Source organism: Schistocerca americana, unplaced genomic scaffold (genome assembly GCF_021461395.2).
Source record: "Schistocerca americana isolate TAMUIC-IGC-003095 unplaced genomic scaffold, iqSchAmer2.1 HiC_scaffold_14, whole genome shotgun sequence".
Classification (NCBI taxonomy): Eukaryota; Metazoa; Arthropoda; class Insecta; order Orthoptera; family Acrididae; genus Schistocerca; species Schistocerca americana.
Genome location: NW_025725481.1, coordinates 11,535,010 through 11,556,640, shown reverse-complemented (window position 1 = coordinate 11,556,640; position 21,631 = coordinate 11,535,010). Strand labels below are relative to the sequence as shown.

The 21,631-nt window shown below is 40.2% G+C and overlaps 1 protein-coding gene across 1 annotated transcript; it reads left to right on the top strand.

Moving 5' to 3' along the window:
- The first annotated feature begins 235 nt into the window (after positions 1-235).
- LOC124567776 (proline-rich protein HaeIII subfamily 1-like) lies at positions 236-21,326 on the top strand. Its single transcript, XM_047131044.1, has 2 exons — positions 236-721; positions 21,243-21,326. The coding sequence occupies exons 1-2, from the start codon at positions 236-238 to the stop codon at positions 21,324-21,326; spliced, it is 570 nt and encodes a 189-aa protein (XP_046987000.1).
- Positions 21,327-21,631: the final 305 nt, after the last annotated feature.

Here is a 21,631-nt window from a genome sequence, read left to right as displayed (position 1 = left end):
CTATAAATGGTGTGTTTCACAGCCAGTTCTCTGTGTGTTCGTGCTACTTACACACACATAATTTCCATTGTGTTCAAGTGAGCAGTCTCTCACAGCCAGTCCATTACATTAATGTCTATCTTGGACAGCTGCAGTTGAATGAGCAGACCTATACACAAGTGAATATTCCTCCTGTAGCATGAATTCCCCTCCACAATATAGCATTCACACTAAATGCAGCACCACTTTCTTAAAAATGTGGGCATACGGACTGCTACTGAGGCGGGGCAAACCGACGCCCCCGGCGGGGCAAACCGACGCCCCCGGCGGGGGAAACCGACGCCCCCGGCGGGGGAAACCGACGCCCCCGGCGGGGGAAACCGACGCCCCCGGCGGGGGAAACCGACGCCCCCGGCGGGGGAAACCGACGCCCCCGGCGGGGGAAACCGACGCCCCCGGCGGGGGAAACCGACGCCCCCGGCGGGGGAAACCGACGCCCCCGGCGGGGGAAACCGACGCCCCCGGCGGGGGAAACCGACGCCCCCGGCGGGGGAAACCGACGCCCCCGGCGGGGGAAACCGACGCCCCCGGCGGGGGAAACCGACGCCCCCGGCGGGGGAAACCGACGCCCCCGGCGGGGGAAACCGACGCCCCCGGCGGGGGAAACCGACGCCCCCGGCGGGGGAAACCGACGCCCCCGGCGGGGGAAACCGACGCCCCCGGCGGGGGAAACCGACAATCGGCTAGTACTACCTGTTGTCACCACTTATTTGCCATTATGTCTGGACCCTCACGGCTGCTAAACTACTGTTTGGTCTTGGTAAGACAACTTATCTGTGAAAAAATACATTTTTTCACATTGCATTCAGATGTAGCTCTGTGGCTGCCAGCCAGTGTAACATTTCCTCACTGAGTTCCTGTTTTATAGTGGATCATAGTGCGTGCAGTACAGCTTTCCTTGGCCCTCAACTAACTGCATCATTGGAACTGGGAAGTTGGTCACTCACTACAACTGCTTCGTATCTAGGGGAGGGATTAGTTGGCTCTTACAGGCAAGCTATGTGTTATCCTGCTGTGTGCTCAGTATCTTGAGCCAGGCATTCTGCTGATAGTGCCTCCTTCAACAAAATTTTTTAAAATTCTGTTTACAGTAGGGGTAGACTTCTGACATTCCAAAGATTCATCAATCACACAGGTTGATATTTTATCCAAAGTTCCCAATACTCAGGCAACTTCCACTCCCATAGTCACCCTTGGGGTGAATTTGTATAGCTTTAAAAATGCACGTTACTACCCCTCAATATTTGTCATGTCAACACAGGATACATAGAAATTCACGACTCTGCCAGATATGTGACAAGCATGGATGGAAAGCCAAATCATCTGCATACTGCAGACGTTTGCTTAACCTTGCACAGCTTACACTGAGGACAGGCCACATATTTGAACAAAATTTCCTTAAACATTTTTGCCATTTATCAGCATGACAAGAGAGAAATCAGCATTGGACTAATATGCCATTTCTGATGACTAACACCTCTGACAATACCTCAGTTACAGTCATCCACTCACAAGCAGCACCAGAGGAATATCACAGTCAAGCAAACATTAATGGTTTGAGTTGGAGCCAGGGCATGAGTAACGACAACCAAAGGTGTATTCATTTATTTCTTATGTCTGTTACTTGTAATTAGGGTCTCAGTGATGTTCTAAGGCCTTCCATGACATCTTCCACTGATCTGTGCCCGCAACTATTGTTGCTATGATGGTCTAACACAAGACTGCAACTCACCTCGCCATCATCTTCCTTATCTTCCCCTTCTCCCTGTTCCCGTTTTCAAGCACGATATGCAGTACACTAGGACTCCCATACAAGAATAACATTGTGTGATGAAAACCTGAATAGTATTGTAAACCCCGTGAAGAAATTTGATCTCTTTTTGCTGTAAAAATGTTTGTGGAAGCGCACTTCACAATGTTGATATTGTGCTGGACTATACACAAGCACTGTAATGGAAAGTGAAGTTATAGTTTGGCACATGTGACAGATGAGATCTGATGGAATATGATCAAATGTTTTGTTGCAACACTTTGCTTACCTAGGCCTGCAACTGGATGATACTGTGAATCATTAGTTTTACTGTTTCTATTCTTTGCCATGAGGTCTGGTTTGTGTTCAAATAATTATATCAAACTTGGCACCCATTCTACATCTACATCAGTAAAGGCACATAAGTGAGTACTTAAGATGCCAGCATCCAAGTTCAAATGCATCTGGAAGCTTAATTGTTGGCATTCTTTTTTCTGGTAGTTCATAATAGATCTAATAGATTATAGTTAATATTCTCTGACAAGTAGCTGACCCAGTAATGTTGATAACTAATTTGATAATGCTGCCTGCCCATTCATTAGAGCTTTAATGGCTGTATATAGGTGCAAAAGTACATCATTATTTGTTCACACTTTGTCAAAGTACTCTGGGAAATTTTAACCACTGCTTTAAACATTTAAGGATGGTAAGTATTAAGTGTGGTTGTAGTAGTGTGTAATATTTCTTATCATGAACTGTTAAAGGTATCATGTTTCATTCTGTCTTTTGAGAAGAGCTCTTCAAATGTTGCTTTTGTTGTTGGTTATTTTCTCTATCATAAAACATTATAACTTTCATGACTTTAGCTACAGGTAGTTTAATAAATGTATCTGAAACAGAGTGAAGCCCATACACAACAAGAGCAGCTATTTCATTACTCAGACACACAATTCCATTATTTGCATAAATGTCAAAAAAATCTGTCTCTCTTTCTAGTGAATTTGCAAAAACAATTAAAAAATGGAAATGTGTAGCTTTGAACTCTGCACCTTCAAGTTACCGTGCAATGCTTCTATCATTTCACCATGGAGAATGGATTTGGGAAGAGCAGGTAATTTTGAGGCCATAACCTTCATTCTAAATCATGCAGAGATATATTTTCAAGCTGCAAAATGAAGAATATGAGTGGCAGTGGAAAACAAAAAACTTGTTGGTAAAACTGGTCTTCCATTCTTAGTTGCTTGAATGGTAGACAGTGAGCACTTAGAATCTGAATGCCAATAAATATACTAAGGCTAAGAGTGTGCTTATGTCAGTGATTTGAACCTTCCGAGAGTCAGGTCCATAACCTATGCAGTTAAGTAAGCGATCACTAGCATGAATACTGAGTTAGTATCAGACACCTCACATTTACCACACCAATGACACTCATCTCCCCGAGATCAATCCCTGGTCTGGTTTTTATGGCACTATTGCCAAATGGTCTGATCTTTCCAGGCTTTTGTCTAATATGGCACAATTGTTTGTTTGCTGATGAGTGTACACTGACCCCTACCTCAGCACCTCAATGCCTCGAGCCATCACAATTCTTCAGAAATGAATTTAACAATACCATGGAAAGCACACAGGCACGACAAAAAAAAAAAAAAAAAGAAAAAAAACTGTAAGAAAGTGAGCTCTCAGTGAACAAGGCCTCTGTTATATATAGATAACATACACTCACATACTCACGCAAATGCAACTCTCACACACGTGATCACACTCTCTGGCAGCTGAAGCCAGGCTGCGAGCAGTTGCACATGATTAAACAGGCAATCACGTGGGGGTAAGGAGGAGGCTGGGACAAGGTGTGGGAGGGTAACAGGGTAGAAGTGAGCAACAGTAGATTGCTGGAGATGACCTGCAGGAGACAGGACATAATAAGGTTAAAGGCAATAGCAAAGAGGGTCACACTCAAAACAGTACCCTGAGGCACACCAACTTCCTGGTAAAGGTGTCTGACAAGGCAGTACCAACATTCCTTGAAAAATCAATACTTTAAAAATACCTGAAGGACATGGGGCATGTGGCCTCAGAAGTGCCACATGTAGAGAGATCAAGAATACCCATCCTTCAGAAGGTGTTTCAGGCATTCTGCAAATTTAAAAACACTGGCAGTGTCTGATATATCCACAGAAAACCATTCGCGACACACGTTGACAAAGTGATGAGATGGTCAGCTGCAGGACGGCCTGATCAAAATCCGCACAGTACAGTGGTCAGTGAATTGCCACACTCTAGTCACTATACCAGCCAGGCATGAATTACATGTTTCATCAGTTTGCAAACACAGCTTGTGGGAGAAATGGGGCAGTAACTAGAAGGAAGGTATTTTTCCGTACTGGGCTTGGGTATGGGTATGGGAATGACAGTGTCTTTATGCTGGCATCTGGCAAACGGCGCCCTCTGCCCAGATGCAGTTGTACATAAGAAAGAGCAAGTGCTTGCCCACAAAAGAAAGGTTTAGGAACATCTGAATGCAAACATCGTCCAGCACTGTGTTGGAGGATCGATAGGAAGTGAGAGCAAGTTCTCGCCCCCTCATACTAAAGGCAAATTGTAGCACTCGCTAATCTGTCAAAATAAGGGTACTACCCAAGCCTCCTCCACTTGTTTCTGGTGGAGGAAGGCAGAATGATAGTGGGTGGAGCTTGAAATCTCCGCAGAATAGCAGCCCAATGGATCTTGGTCCTGCAGGGCCCATACAACAGATGAGGTAGTGGAACTGTTAGAAGAACTAGTTAAGGAAATCTAGCTAGATTTTTGCTATCCTGAAGGGTGCAACGACACTGTGCATGCAACTGTTCATAATGAATGCAGTTTGCCATCATAGAATGATGGTTAAAAACATGGAGAACACATCTCTGCATGTGAGTTGAGTCACAACACAGCTCAGTCAATCAAGGCACTGGGACATGGCACAGTAAAGATGAAGGGCGAGAATGGAATATTGTGTGGTGGTAATGATGGCATTTGTAAGATACTCTACCTGGCCATCACAACTGGAGAAATTATGTTACTCAAAGGGTGCCAGGGAACAGTAAATCTCGAGTCATCCCTAGAAAGTTGCCATTTGGGTGTGCATATATGTGGGGTAGGAGTCAGAAAATGGATAGCAAATGGTAAATGGTTGCTCGAGTACGTACTAGAGACAGTAATGAGATGATGGGCAAATTGGGCAGTGCAGGAGATTTCCAGATATGGGTAGGAAGATGGGTACTCCCACGATAAGGCAAATTAGGTTAAGGTGACAGAAGTTCAGCCTAGAGGGCACCTCTCTGTCAGGTTCTGGGAGATTTCCAAAGAGAATGGTGTGCATTACAGTCAACGAGCAGCAGAAAGGGGTGAGGGAGTTGGCCAGTAAGCTGGATGAAGAGTGTCCATGACACGGAATGACTGAGGGATGTAAACAGTACATATGGAAAAGTTCAGGAGAGGAATGTAAAACACGGACAGGAATAGCTTCAAGCTGGGTAGTCAGGGAGAAATGTTGACTTTGAACGTCCTTCCATATGAGCAGCATGACTCCCCTCTCTCCTCCTACGATATGGAATGCCATCTTTGGAGAGAGGGAGTCAAAGCAGACTGGGAAGAAATACAAAAGCTCAAATCAGTCAGGAGGATGCAATTTTGTTTCCTGCAGGCAGAGAACTAGCAGAGGCTGCGATTCCAAGAGCAGCTGCAAGTCATCTTTTTGGATTGAAGGCCACTAATATTCCATTGGAATAATGTCATGATTAGGAAGAAGGAGGAGGAGGAAAGAGATGGAGAGGTGGCACCTCAGCGGCCATTCCTGTGTTACATTCTTGACTGCATTTACATAAACTTATGGCTCCTCTTTTTTGGTTTCTTAAACATTTTATTTTATCTGACACATTCCTGACCTTTATGATTTGTGCCACATATTGGTCCTAAACAACAAGATGTATGAAAAAGAAACCACTTACTGGATAAAGGACTGTTTGCCATGGTCATGGGAGCTGGCAAGTAAGTCAATGCAAGATCTGAAAGATCACAAGAATGATCATTCAATTCTGTTTAATATACCAGAGACCTATATTAATGTTACTGAAAGCAAATCCCTAATGACAAAAGTAACTAAACAGTTACTTTGAAATCACACTGCACAATTTGTGATGCACGTGCTTAAGTACACTAAGGTAGTTTTATTGAATTACTAATCAACACTTGTCAAAAATAACAAACACTATGACAAGTATACCTCTCAAAGTAGTTTACTTGGTAGTTATTTCACAAGCAGGAAAGTATTTTCAGAAGAGTTTAGGAAGTTGGATAGGCCATGAATGTATGAAGGAGAATGAGTCTGATATCATTCTAGAAAGGTACTTTGAAATGTGTTTGCAATTGCGAGTACCTGTCATTTGTGTTTGTGATATTTGCTCAAAAATGGAGAAATCTCAGTTCCCAACTGCAATCAGTAAGCATTTTAGACAACAGTAAGTGATAAGTGTCAATTTTAAGGAATATTTATTGTCATGTTTAATGAGTATCAACTATGGTGTAACACATCGCTTTGGTAAAGGTGTACATCTCACAATGTCTACAGTACCGATGAACAATGGTCACCACCACAAAGTGATTATTATTTTTTTTAAATTCAAATGATGGCTTTAAACTTTTATACCCTTCTCTGTTGTGCATAATGTGGTGTCACCGCCAGACACCACACTTGCTAGGTGGTAGCCTTTAAATCGGCCGCGGTCCGGTAGTATACGTCGGACCCGCGTGTCGCCACTATCAGTGATTGCAGACCGAGCGCCACCACCTAGCACTCGCCCCAGCTGTACAACCGTCTTTGTAGTGATGGTTCACTGACAAAATACGCTCTCATTTGCCGAGACGATAGTTTAGCATAGCCTTCAGCTACCTCATTTGCTACAACCTAGCAAGGGGCCCATATCAGTTACTATTGATATTGTGAATCATGTACCATCAAGACAGACGTTCATCATTAATGGATTAAAGTTAAGTATTCCACCAGCTAAGTCAGTTTTTCTAAATTCGAATTTCCTTGTCCTGTTCCAGACCTCACGCCAGCCTGCGTGAGTTAAAACGCATGCATTTTGGCCTCCTCTAGTAACACCTGCCAACCACAACACACAAAATCTAGTGGAAATTGATGCAGCATATCTGCAGGGTGGGATAACGATAATTGGTTTATCGTTCTTCACAGTTCATGATGATTTCAGTGTTTTATTCTATCATGATGATGATGATACCTGGTTAGGGGGCACTCAATGGTGTGGTTATCAGCATCCACACGAATCCCCAAATTTTACATGGTCCAGCCATGCCACTTTCACAAATGATGATGGCAACACAAACAACCAGTCCATGGGTTTATTCCTTGCTGTCTCATTCTTGTTCAGCAATGTGCCTTCCCCCTAGAACTGTCAGCATCATGACAACTGCCATTACATCAGGAGAACGAAGATGAAGTCGAGCTGTCAGTAAGATTCTGTACACTAACCAATGACACATGACTTGACATTAATAATTAAAGAGAGTTACTTGTTTTAAATTAAGAGCCAGTATATGAGTGGTCTTTGAGATATTTTTTGGTTCATTTAGCAAGTAATTTAGACTTGAGATAGCATTTCAGTTAACAGTGCTAAAGAAGTGGCAAAGTTTGTGATGTCAGGAAACAGACTGCCATGGGAGATGCAATGAGACTGAAATGGAGATGAATAGGATATTAATAAAGGAGTTTATTTGATTAAGCAAGTTGGTAGTGTGCAGAGTAGCTCAGAATAGGAGGAAGTATTTTAACGGTTCAAAGCCCTGAGCTGATGAAATAGGTCCTCACCCTGGGAGGAGGACAGGAAGCAGTGTGGGGTTCATTACATGCCACAGAACCAAACTTTATATGCTACTGGTGAAAATCACACTTGCTCTGCCAGTCTCATACGTGCATCCACTACTTTCACTCACCTGAGCGATGGGGCGCGTGCCTTCCTCCTCAGCAGGGCCTGATTGACAAAAAAAGAATTTGCGTGTTAATATAAAAAATACTTTATCTGCACAAGTAAAACAAACTAGTGATAAACTAAGTGTGTTTCAACATGACCTGATAAAGAACAGAATCAATTGTTTCTATCTTTTAGAAAAAGTACGGATCAGTGTATAATTGAGCATCTAATCTACTCAATTATAAACAACCATCAATATTACCGAGTTCCAGAAAGCCAGAACTTTATTCCGGTTGCACGCTTGCTATCTGAAGACTGGCAGGGACAAATAAATGTTTATTGTCATCATTTCACATAATTATTGATCAAATTTTAAAATCTGCTTAATAAAACATACAATCTTATGTTACACAGTTAACACAGTGTCACGTTTAACATTTAGGAACTGTGTGTAAGCTTGTTTATGCACCTTCACTACTTGCATTCATGTACCGACATTATATTCATCCAGTATTTGGCAATGAGAGCACTTAGTGTTTTGCAGAAAACTTCACCATAATTTTAAATTATCATGAATTTCTCTCACAGATACCCCACAGAAAGTAATAGCAAAAATGTTTATCACTTACCACATTTTTGCTGTTTGTGCAGTAATAATGCCACATCAAACACATTCAATGTAACACTCCTTTCTTTACTTACAGATGGGTACAAGTAGTGAGGAGAATGAGTGGCAGGTGAGGCAGATTATTTCTCAGGTGGATTTTTTGTAGAGGTGAGACAGAAAGAAAATCTGATGCGTATGGGAACAGGATGGATTAGGAGACATAATAGGAATGAGGTGGAAGTGGGTGGAGTAGCATCTGGCTGGTGTTTTACAATTCTGCCTTATGCCACAGAACAGAGGTATGTCAGTTGCTGGCATCTGAACAGGCTTGAAACTGAAACTCACCCTCAGTGCAGCGGATCTTGCCAATGACAGCCACTGCACGGTTTCCACCCTGGAGCCATGCGACACTGGACAACTTAACAGTATTTCTCCACTACATAGCCTTTGTAGGGGAATGTGCAGTGGCTCACTAGCCAACCCAAGTTCCAGACTTGACATCAACTATCTACTTTGGAATGCATGACTATATTAATAAGAATGCGGCCCACAATATTGGCATTGCCAGTGCTACCTACAGCAGTGTTTGTCAGTTGTTACAGACAGAGTGCTCAACTGGAAGCTTCAAGAATAGTTTTCATATTAGTGGCAATCTTTTCATGCATCAGGGCATTCTCTTCCTTGCCTTCATCAGAAAGTTGTTTCATTTGCTTCATGTTGGCATGTACCATCTGTGCCACAATGAAACACTCTTCCTCTTGTCCACTCAGGAACATCTCTCTTCTAGTGCTTTTATAATTCCTTTTGTGTCTCTGGAAGCTTTTTACCAGTGTCTTGTCATCCATTAGGTAGCCTTCATCTCTGTGTTCAAGTGCTTCTGCATAGTGTTTGAATGGTTTTGCTCCGTGTTCAAATGCCTTGTGGCACTTCTTTCTTTCATCCTGGTATCTTTCTGCCTGCACCATTCCACATCATCATACCTCCTTACTGATGTCTTGGCCCAATTTCTGTATTTTTCTTCCAGGTGTGTGCCTCATGGTTGACACTGCCATCTCCTCCATGGGGATGACAGTTCATACTTTTGGCTGCTGTTACAGTCAAGACTTTTCCTCTGAGCACAGCAACATTGGAATCTAGGACATCATCAGTGCAGCTTGCAGTGCTCAGCTTAGCTCATATTAGTGACAACCTTACAGCATATCAGGAGTATTTTTATGTTGCTTGCACTAGGAAGCTGTTTCACTTGCCCAACATTATCATGTGCCTTCTGTGTTGCAATGAAGTTCTAATGTTCATGGCTACCTGAGCACATCTCTCTCCTTGTGCATGGATCATCCACATTAGGTGGGACATATGACCACGAGTGTGGGTGGCAGATGGGGCAAGGCAGCTCCCTGCTGGACTCCCTGTAGAGAGGTGAGGCAGAAAGATGAACAGATTGGTCTGGGATCAAACTGTAGTGAAAGTCTTGATGGGAAATATTTTATGAACAAAGGTACTGGCACCAGAGACAAATCTAGTGAAGAGGAAGTGATACTGTATTATCAGCCATTCTCTCCAAAAGCATTGACACATTCATCCCACATGCTTCAGTTGTTTTCACTCTACTATACACTCCCAGCACCTTCATTTCAGAGGTGATCAGCTTTCATATGTTATAAAGTAGATCATAGAAACCTTATTTCTGCTGACTGTATTCTTCATAACCACCCTCCCCGTAATTCAAAAGACAGCTCCATAAATAATTGTAAACAATTAATTCCAAGAAACTATTGAGACATTCAAGACAAAATAAGGAAAAGAAAACAAATGTCTCCAGTACACTATCTCATGAGAAAGAAGAAAAACAGTACATCAAGAGAACAGTATCTGTACATTTGTGGTGGTAGATTTCCAACTACAGTCGCGATTTTGATATGATTTTCATTAATAAAGACATGCATTAATTTTAGTTACAAGACACAGACATCAGTTTTCTTCAAGAATGGGTTATCAGTGAAAATACATGTCAAATAGTATATACCTAGCAAATAATGTAACAAAGATAAATAATATCTACACTGTCTTTGCCATCCACAATTAAGCCAAAGATAGGAAGCTCCTTCTACAAAACATACTGTACTCACTTCTGTACCAACAAAGAAAAAAACACATTCTAGCATCACCTGTCAGCTTCTGGGTTCTAATTGTACATAAACTGAACAACAGATCACAGTACACAATGAAATGGGACATTCCTATGGTTATGCAGATTCTGAAACAAACATTTTGGCAGGACCTTTATGTCTGATTGACCACAGAAAGGTTAAGGGAGCCCCTGAAAATGTTAGTATCAAATAACTTATGGTAGTACTGAACGCATCAGCTATGACCATTTATAAACTAGATTCACACCCAAATATTTCCATTTAAGTTACTACCATAATAGGTTGTACAAAAAGGTTCAGTTTTGAAATACAAATCATCCTCTGTTTCTTCTACTCACATCATTCATTCATTCATTCATTGGAGTACCACTGTTTGATTAAGCCTCTTCCCTGGCTTCTCCTGGTATTCTGGTTTCAAGCTACAGGCATTGCAGCTTGTAGTCCATGTAGCCTGATATCCACTCAATGCCTCTCACCAGACTGTCACCTCAATGTTCCCCCCACCCACCTCTCTAGGATAGGAGCATGTAATTGTCTTATCCTATCTGTCACTCACTCCATCACTACATTTGTCACTCATCTCCACTACCTCCCCACTACGTCTCCTACTCCTGCCTGTTCCCTGTCCATTTTTCTGTTTCCTTTTCCCTCCCTGTAATTCTCAGCACACATATTTCCACAGCTATATAGGTAAACTTTGTATTTCTGTAAGTCAGTAAATACTCGCCCCAAATCAAAGTCCTCAATATTCAAAAACATAAACATAATAAAATATATTGTGATTTCTGGATTCTAATTAAATTGTGTATGGTGGACTGACTAAGGGGTTGCAGAAATCACATAGATAAGAACTATAAACCCACTATCCAATCAAAATACCTGGGCACCCTTATGTAACGGGCAACTGAGCATTTTAATTCAATGAGAGGTGGAGCAACTATTATAGGAAGTGAAATGATAATTAAATGGACACCCTAGCTGCAAACAGGCGGTGATGTACTTCATTGGGGAAATGTTGAAAATGTGTGGCCCGACCGGGACTCAAACCCGGGATCTCCTGCTTACATGGCAGACGCTCCATCCATTTAATCATCATTTCATTTCTAGCAAAGCTGCATGGTTATCCATGGCAATTGTTCTTTCGGCAACAGATACTGCCATCATACATATTATAGGAAGTGGCAGGTAATACTGTTTTGTAAGCAGAATTCATCAGTCAGGGATCTGAGTACACTGAACATGGACTTTTCTTTGCATTACACCTGAATAATTAACACAGGAATGCATTTCAGCCCTTCCAAACTTGCCCAAGTCAGCTGTCAGCGATGTGACAGTTAAGTGAAAATGTGAAGGAACAACCAATGCTACATGAAGTCCAGGCACACACAGTATGCTGATGGACAAGTGCTTCTATCATTGTGGTAGGAAATAGTAAAAACCAGCTTGCAGTTAGCTGCTGCAGTCACTCTTCAGTTTTGAAGTGCAGCTAGGAGCCCGCTAAGGAAATGGCTGTGTACAGGGAGTTAGAAAAACTGGTTACAGTGGCTGAGCAGCTTCTGGAAACAACATTTCTGTTCAACATAAAGTCACACTGACTGTAGCATAAAAACCCATGACTGCTGTTGAGTGGATGAGTGGAAACGAGATTTGGAGTGACAAACAGTGCTATACTCCGTGGGTATCTGACGGAAGAATTTGAATAGAGTGACTACTCAGTGAACATTATCCGCCATTAACTCTACTGCCAACAATGCAGTGCAGAGCAGGCAGTGTAACAATATGCAATTTCTCCTCTTTAACTTGTTCTCCCCTTATTGTACTTCAGGATATGATAAATGCAGAAGGGTAAGTACATATTTGACAGTGTTGTGTACAATACACAGCAGAGGAACAATTCACAGACAACGACCGATTTGATCAGCTCAACACTTGTACCTCTCATGGATCAGCATTGTTAGGCAAAGGCTTATAACCAGTGGCATTCCTGAAGAAGGCTTGCCTGCCGATGTTCCAACCTGAAAGCAATGGATCGTCTTAGGGATTAGTTATAAATGGCATTTTCACTCCATACCCTGTGTCCAATATTTCTACCTTGTCTGGTATCAGCTATCTAGGAAGAATGGGATGGCATCCACCCACAGAGATTTCGAAATGTCAAAGTGTCCCCAGAAGAGTTCAAGTCCTCAAAGGAGAACACAAAATCTTAATGTCCACTAATAGGTGTCCAGATACATTTGATTCTCTAGTGTACAGAGCAGGAATGTAAGCCTGCCACAGTGGGCTCTTACTCTTACTCACCAGGTGACTTCGCTGCACCTGCAGTACTGGGTCCAGCCTCTGGTGACCGTAGCCGCTGTTGTTCTGCACTGGATACTATTGTACACACAGAGAGAAAACATCTTTCAAGTACTTTATGTTCACTTTAGTGACATGCTCTTAAATTATGGCTGCGATTGAGGGTAAATTTGCGTATTTTATCATGGACAATGATGTACTGAGGCTATAACCAATCTCAGAAGCCATAGTTACAAAAAGAAATCCACATTCATGGCATATAGGAAAAAAAATTTAAAAAACTTTGGACTGTGTTCACTGGGCACCATGTTCACAGACTGTGCTTGTATGTACCACTCCAGAGGAGAGATGCACATATCAATGACTTCTTATCAATGAATGCCATTTTGAAAGAAGTTTTGTGTACACATTATGAAAAGAGCAATAGAAAACAACATGTCAAACATAAACGTACAGATATTGTTCATTAGTGTTATTTCTATTTTGTGTGTGGTGACTTACATCAGGGGACAATATGCACCTTCAGCACTGTACAGCTATCGCAGCAGCTTTGGGTGCCAAACTACATGTGTTAAAATAAGTATTCTGTGGGGTCACCACACTGTCCTGTAAAGCAATAGGCTGCCGAAGGAGTTATTTCAACAACTGATGTATGTTGTGAGACACAGAAGAGGAACCTTCAAAATTATTGTGAGTGTCTCTTTTATACTGAATGAAGGTGATCTTTTAGTGTAGTTCATGAGTGTGATGATGAAGGGAATAAATAATTTGTTAAGTCAAAAGTGACATAGTAAGTTATTTATATAAATGTGATGCGTCAAAGGCATCAATTTTGAATTTTAAAGTAATTATAACAGAGTTTGAGAAGAAGTATAGAAGATAAGGTACAGAATATAATACATCATTGTATTAAATAATTACACCACATGACACCTGACTGCAGTGTTAGGGGACAAACGACATGAAAGGGAAGCTGTGTTGACAGAGGAGTGAGACAAGTGTCAGAGTCCTGCACAACTGAGTAAGCGAGCACAAAATGTGAGATCAGGAGACCACAGCCTAACTTGATAGGCTGCCCACCCCACCTGTCATAGACATGCACAGAAGTTGTGACTGAGCCTTATACAATGTACAGATATAGTTTAAGTCCTTTTGGTCACACATATTATAAACTTGCCAGTCAGTACTATAGGCAAAATGTCAAAGGTGGTGGTGTATGCATTTATCTAAATCCCAAGCTTAAATTTAAGTTAAGATATGAGGCTAAACCATTAATCATAGAAAAGAAAGTAATTGTTGCAGCAATTTGCAGATCACCATCTGGAGATACTGAAGTCTCTCTTAAGAATTTGGAAGAAATGCTAGACATTTTTCTCAAATGAGAACTCTGCCATAATTCTTTGTGGTGACTTTAATATTAATCTATTGGTCCAGAGTTCAGTAAAATACAAGTTTTTAGACATACTAAAAGCTTCAACTTGTTTCCCCACGTATCAGCTCCCACTAGAACAACAGATTCCAGTGAAAGCCTAATAAATAACATCTTCTCAAATGTGGTCACACATGAAGTTGCAGTTACAAATGTGAATATAGGATTATCAGATCATAATGCACTAACCTTTAATCTCACTGCAACTCCCAAGGAGGGGAAAATAAAAAGGAGTACAAACGATTTTTCTCTACTGAAAATTGTAATCAGTTCAAAAATAATGTTAAAAATGCAGTTTGGCCAGAGGTCTTGGCACAAACAAACACAAAAGATGCTTACAATACATTTGCTTCCACTTTTATGGCATACTTTGAAATGTGCTTCCCAAAAAAGCTTTTGAGTTACAGATCATCTGGATCCAAAGGGACCTGGAGTACATCCGGAATTAAAACATCAAGTGAAACCACGATATTACTAAGTTTAAAGTTAAAAACATGTCATGATCAGCAGTTTGTTGAGTATGTGAGAACATACAAACAGACTTACCGCAAAGTAATATCAAAAGCAAAATTATTAAGTAATGATAGATTAATAAGGCAGGCTAGTAACAAGTCCAGAATGATGAGGTAAAAAAAAAGAAAAAAATTTGTGTCAAACTAAAGAACAGGAAATCCATCTTAAAAATAATGAAAATATCCCCATAGAAAAAACGCCATGGCAAACAATGAAAACAATTATTTTGTTAATATTCCCCTTACTTTAAGCAACAATTAACAGTGATGTCTCCAATGGTAAATACCAGCATGATGGCAATCCCATCAGACGAGCATTAAGTTCTAAAAGTCATTAAATGCTTGAAATCCAAATTGTCCTCTGGTTTGGATGATGTACCTGTATCAATAATTAAAAAATTGCTCCACGTGTTGTCGAACCTATAGAGCACATAGCAAACTTGTCCCTTAGTGAAGAGATATTTCCGGATAAAATAAAATCTCTAAAGTGATACCTCTACACAAAAATGGTGACAGACATAAAATAGAAAATTACCAACCTATATCTCTCCTCCCATACTTCTCCAAAATACTTGAGGAATTTATGAAAATCAGGGTTACAAAATATCTAGAAAAACAAACTAATAAATAATAGTTTGGACAAGAAGAGAATAGAAGCTTTCGAAATGTGGTGCTACAGAAGAATGCTGAAGATTAGATGGGTAGATCACATAACTAATGAGGAAGTATTGAATAGGATTGGGGAGAAGAGAAGTTTGTGGCACAACTTGACCAGAAGAAGGGATCGGTTGGTAGGACATGTTCTGAGGCATCAAGGGATCACCAATTTAGTATTGGAGGGCAGCGTGGAGGGTAAAAATCGTAGAGGGAGACCAAGAGATGAATACACTAAGCAGATTCAGAAGGATGTAGGTTGCAATAGGTACTGGGAGATGAAAAAGCTTGCACAGGATAGAGTAGCATGGAGAGCTGCATCAAACCAGTCTCAGGACTGAAGACCACAACAACAACAACAATAAATAACAGTCAACATGGCACAGTACAGAAACAGCCATATTGCACAGAAATAGTAAGAAATTTTGAGTCAAATAAACAGGTTGTTGGAATTAATCTAGATTTAGCCAAAGCCTTCAATACTGTGAACAATGTAATATTACTAGGGAAACTTGAAGCAATATGCATCAGGGGTACCGTTAAAAATTTGTGTGAATCCTATCTGCAAAACAGGTCACAAGTTGTTGAGCTGAGGTCATCCAAGAATCTTCACAATTTTAAACCCATATCTGAACCAAAACAAATTTAAATAGTTGTTTCTCAGGGCAGCATTCTGGGCCCATTGTTATTTCTAGTTTATATCAATGACATACAGGCTCCAGACAGCCCAGCCAAAATTCTACTATTTGCAGATGACACGAGCATCATAATTAGTGATAAAAAAGAATCACTGTGTACTACAGCAGAAAAAATGCTCTCATACATACAGTCATGGTTTTATTCAAAAAGGGCTATCATGCTCCAATGTATTTACATCAGAGACAAAAATGGTAAAATAGGTCTAAGCAATAACCACACATGTAAATTACTAAGAAAGTACTTTGATCAATTTTTGAACTGTAGATAACTGAATTGTTACCTAGAATTTCCAGATATTTGAGGAAAACATGGAAGCAGATCTACCACCTACAGCAAACAAACAAATAACCAAACAAACAAAAACCCTGAAAAACAACAAAGCCAGTGGAGAAGAAATAAAATCATCTCAACCATAACTGGTGTCAAGCAGAAATGACAACTAACCTTCAGATTATGTCTGAAGAAATATGGGAAACTGAAAATATTCCAGAAGACTGGAAAGTGGCTCCTATCCATCCTGTGCACAAAAAAGTCATAGGCATTATCTAAATAATTGCACAGGTATGTATCTGTTGCCAGTGGGCTGTATTATATTTTTAACAACATTACTAAACAAGGTAGAAGTAACACTTGACAGCCATTTGGGAGAATATCAAAGTGGATTTAGAAAGATCGAATCTGGCTCAGAACAGAATTTCAACTTTTAGTCCATACGAATTTTAAGACATAGTTTTAACATTTACAGGTTTTAGAAAAGCATTTGATTGACAGGTAAACAGTGGGTAAAGTGACTCAAGAACTTGGCATTACACTAAACTAGCAAACCTTATTCGTGAAACACCCACACACTGAAGCATAAATAAAGTTTTGGTGTGAAACACCTAAGGCACTCAAAATAACAGGTGAAATGCAGGGTGACAACATGTTTCCACGCCACCTCAACTGCATCTTAGAGGAAATAGTAAGATAATTGAAACAAAAGGCAAAGAACATAAGCTGTCACAATGAGACTGGAGACTTCAGGAAAAAGAGATACTGAAATTCAGTGTCCAGTATTTGCAAATGATTATGCCATTCTTTATAAAAATATAACAAATTCAGAAATACAAATCAACCTCTTAGAAGGAATACCTAACAAAGCAGCTTTAAAAGTTTCTGTAGGAAAAATGTTTTAGGGCAAACATAAAAAAATGACCCAGAAATCCTAGTAACAGGTAATGAACTGATAAAGAGGGTTTATAAATTTAAATATTTGGGAGGAAAGATTCAAGGCAATGGCTTCAAAAATATTAGCTGTAGACAAAATAGTATGTAAAATGGAGAAAGCATATGATATAAACATGAACATTTACAACAAGGTGTGTGTGTCTAAAAATTTGAAAATACAGCACTACAGCACAGTAGTAAAACCAGAATGTCTCTATGCAAGTGAATGTTTAATGTTGAATTATGAGTTACACAAACTTCAAGTCCTAGAATTAAGAATCATTTGAAAAATACTCAGGCTGCTAGGAAATCCATGAGCAGATTGTTAAGCATCTTTGGGACAAGATGTCAACAACAGGACAGATTCAAGTAGTTAGGAAAGATTTGGAAAGAAATACAAGAAAAAGACCCAGCAGAATGATAGGATTTCAAGAAGAAAGTGTTGCAAATGGAAGCATTCCAAGGCAGGAAGAAGAAGAGGAAGACAGGGTCAGAATGGTCTGAGGAAGAAAAAAGGATAGATAGTGAAGACGAAGGAAACCTGGAAGAAGAACAAAGGAGGAAGCATTGAAATTAGTATGTGGTCATTAGATACCCCAAACAGAAAAACAAAAAGAAGAAGAATGTCTGTGATGTCATTAATATGAAACATCAATATCAAGGGCCCCACACACTTCCTTGGAGCACATCTACAGTTACATCTACAATGTTCCATACAGTTCTATGCAGTGTCCTATGTACCGATATATCTTCAGCCTTGTCACGAAGCTCATTTCATTTGTACATATTTTTTATTTAAACCACCCACCATCAATGCATTATGATGTTGGTACATCATTAGAACATTAAATGTTGGGAGCAAAAACAGAGAGACATCTTAAGTGAACACTGTGCACTGTGTTATTGTTACTTATGCAGCCGATACCAATAATGTAAGAGTGAGCACACAATGTATGCTTTAAGTCAGCCTTTCCCATCATTGTGTTTTGTGTTGTTGGGGGCATTACATGTGATCTAAGACAAGTTCATATGCCTAGGGATCAAAGGATACAGTTGTCTTTTCCACCATTTTTACGAAGTACATTACCTTGTTCTCACTTAATGTGGACACATTCTTTTAGGTAAATTGTCATTCTATGAATATTATGTTGACACAAAGCACTGCTACATTTTAATTTAAAATGGCTAAGTCGGCAAAATGAGAACAGTGGAGTTTATGAATATGTGGTTTCAATGGTAACGTTTTCACCATGTATGGGGATAATGCCATGGGACAGAGCATGGCAAGGAAAGATATTCTAATTTAAAGGATGAGTGTTTTGACATTATTGACCCTCCATTTTCAGAAAGACCTTCAGCATTTGATGAAGATCGTCTGGATGCATTAATCCACGATGATGCACATCATTGCACTCAAGAACCAGAAAATGTGATGAAGTATGACCATTCCGTCACTGTGCAGCATTTGAATACAAAGGAGAAGGTTCAACAATAAATCATACGGGTACCACATGCCAAACCATATAAATCAGTGGTTGGCCGTATGTACATTACCCTCTTGCTTGTTCTTGATTAGTGGGTGAATACCACTGACCATTTCTAACCTGTATTGTTACTGATGACTAGAAATTTTGTTTTTATGCTAATGTAAGAGAAAGAACGGAAAGGAATGCTTTAGTCCAAACAGAGCAGCAGTGCCACATAGACATTTGAGCATCCACACAAGATAATGTTATGGATATTGTGCAGAGGTCCGGTGTTAGAATATTGCTGCGGGGTGTGGGAGCCTTACCAGGTGGGATTGATGGAGGACATCGAAAGGGTGCAAAAAAGGGCAGCTCGTTTTGTATTATCACGTAATAGGGGAGAGAGTATAGCAGATATGATATGCGAGTTGGGATGGAAGTCATTAAAACAAAGACGTTTTTCATTGCGGCGAGATCTATTTATGAATTTTCAATCACCAACTTTCTCTTCTGAAAGCGAAAATATTTTGTTGAGACCAATCTACATAGGTAGGAACGATCATCAAAATAAAATAAGAGAAATCAGAGCTCCAATAGAAAGGTTTAGGTGTTCGTTTTTGCCATGCGCTGTTAAGGAGTGGAATGGTAGAGAGATAGTATGATTGTGGTTGGATGAACCCTTTGCCAAGCACTTAAATGTGAATTGCAGAGTAATCATGTAGATTTAGATGTAGGTGACCATGTGGTGTACTACGAGTTGCTTGCATGAGGTGAAACTTTCCTGTTGCTATTTATTGTCAACAACAGACATCTTGCAGATATAGTTCCAGAAAAACATCCAGGAAGACTGTGTGAAGTGGTGCTATTCCACAGTAACAGTCACCAGCATTCTGCTAGACTGGCAACAAACACTATAGAACAACTGGGTTGAGAAGTCATTTTGCACCCACCCTTTTCATCTGATCTTGCACCCTCAGGTTTCATCTTCTCTGCTCTCTGTTCAATGATCTTGACATACTTCCTTTGGAGTGAAAATACACTTTGAACATGGCTTTTTGCTACAAAACCACATGATTTCTACAGTTGTGGATCCAGAAAGTTATCCCAACAGACTGAAGTGAATAGCGAAACAAATTATATTATTTATGATGATTTAAGTCTCCAGTATGTATAGTCTGACTTTCTTAACTTTTAAGAAACACTACAGTGTTATGCATCAGCCTAAGACGTTCGATTGGCCATGAAAGGGTTAATCTGGAAATAAGCAGTAAAAGGCTAAGCCAGGAATTACATTGTTGCGTTCTGTCCCTCTGCCAACCAGATAAATTGTCATAAACCTGCAGGCCAACTGCGTGAGGAGTTGTGGTGGACAGATTTAATGCAAATGTCATAGAGGTGATGGGGTGGCAGAGGGTGTAACATAGGAGGTACAGGTACAGGTACAGGTACAGGTACAGGTACAGGCTAGTACTGAGGGAAGGATTGTGAAACTTAAGTTAAGGGGAACTCCAAAATTTTCAAATTAGGGAAGCTGGTATGGGAGTAGAGGGGGCGAGAGGAGTATGAGATGGGTCTCGAGAATGCAGTACACAAGTTGTGAAGCCACCAACAAGTCAGCCACCTTGTACTCAGTAGCATGTTGTCACTGGGTAGTCAACAACACTCTTGGCAGGCGGGGGATTGAGAGTAACTGTGGCACCCAGATGGGTCAGGCTATTTCACACATCAGTCAGGTGGCAAAATTCATTACTACTTATCGTAGTGTGCCTATTTGTAATGTTTGCTTAACATTACAATGACAAATTTCTAAATGTCAATTTGGTACTTAAAAATTTGTCTTTTTCCTCTTTGACCACATTTCCCTCACAATTTACCACAGTACACATTTTCAATGCAACTGCACATTTGTAACCAATCTTTCGTAGTTACAATAACACCGCCAATTTTCAGTATGAATTATGTATGACATAATTAACATCCAGTGTTAAGTTATAGTATAGAGTTTTTAAAAACTGTTTCACAAAAATTATTTAGCACACCACCAATGGAATATTAATGTCAAAGAAAAAGATGAAAAATAAAGTACCACATAATAAAATATTAAAGTCGTAACTTTAATGTGTAATTAAGCTACTGAAGAAAGCAAATATCTCACCTGCCAACAGCTCCTCCATCCTCAACTTCTGCGGCATCTGTAAAAATATTAAGAAGCTGAATAACTTTACATCAACAGAATTTGAGTGTAAATCAAACATCTTGATATGTGGCAGTGGTTGTCTTCTCACTGCACATGCTCATTTTAATGTCAAGAAGTTGCTAAATTAAAATAGTGATGGAGATAAGGAATCAGGTGCTGTGGCATGTACATACATGTGGAATTTTATAAAAGTGAGATTGATGAAAACTGCATAATGATCCAAGTGAAGAACCACAAAATATTTTAATTTTAATTGTCTGAATTCATTACAGCTGCCATATACAGCCACTGTCACAGAGAAGGACAAAGGTGCCCACAAAACGCAAGGCAACATTGGTGTTTGGAGGCTGGTGTAAGGACACTGCCAGTGACCGAAATAATGGTACAGCTTAGTTTGCTGGAATGAACACCCCTCATGAAAGGGGAAAGGAATAACAGACCATTATAAAATTACAGATTGTCACAGTTAGGAGATAGAGAAATTATGTCATGTACAATTCTGATAGTGTCTCCATTGGATTTCAAGTTACTGAGAACCAGCAGATCCCAAAGTGATGAGCCACAGCAGTTCACGTAGCACACGTCGCAAATGACATGCCATGTAGTGTAGCAGAGTTGTGGCTGCTTACAACTATGTGACTCACTTTCTTTTGTATTAGTA

Bases quoted from the DNA above. Each gene is read 5' to 3' on its own strand.
- LOC124567776 (XM_047131044.1), top strand. From the start codon at position 236: ATGTGGGCATACGGACTGCTACTGAGGCGGGGCAAACCGACGCCCCCG. The intron at 722-21,242 runs GCTAGTACTACC...AATTCATTACAG, and splicing joins GCGGGGGAAACCGACAATCG to CTGCCATATACAGCCACTGT.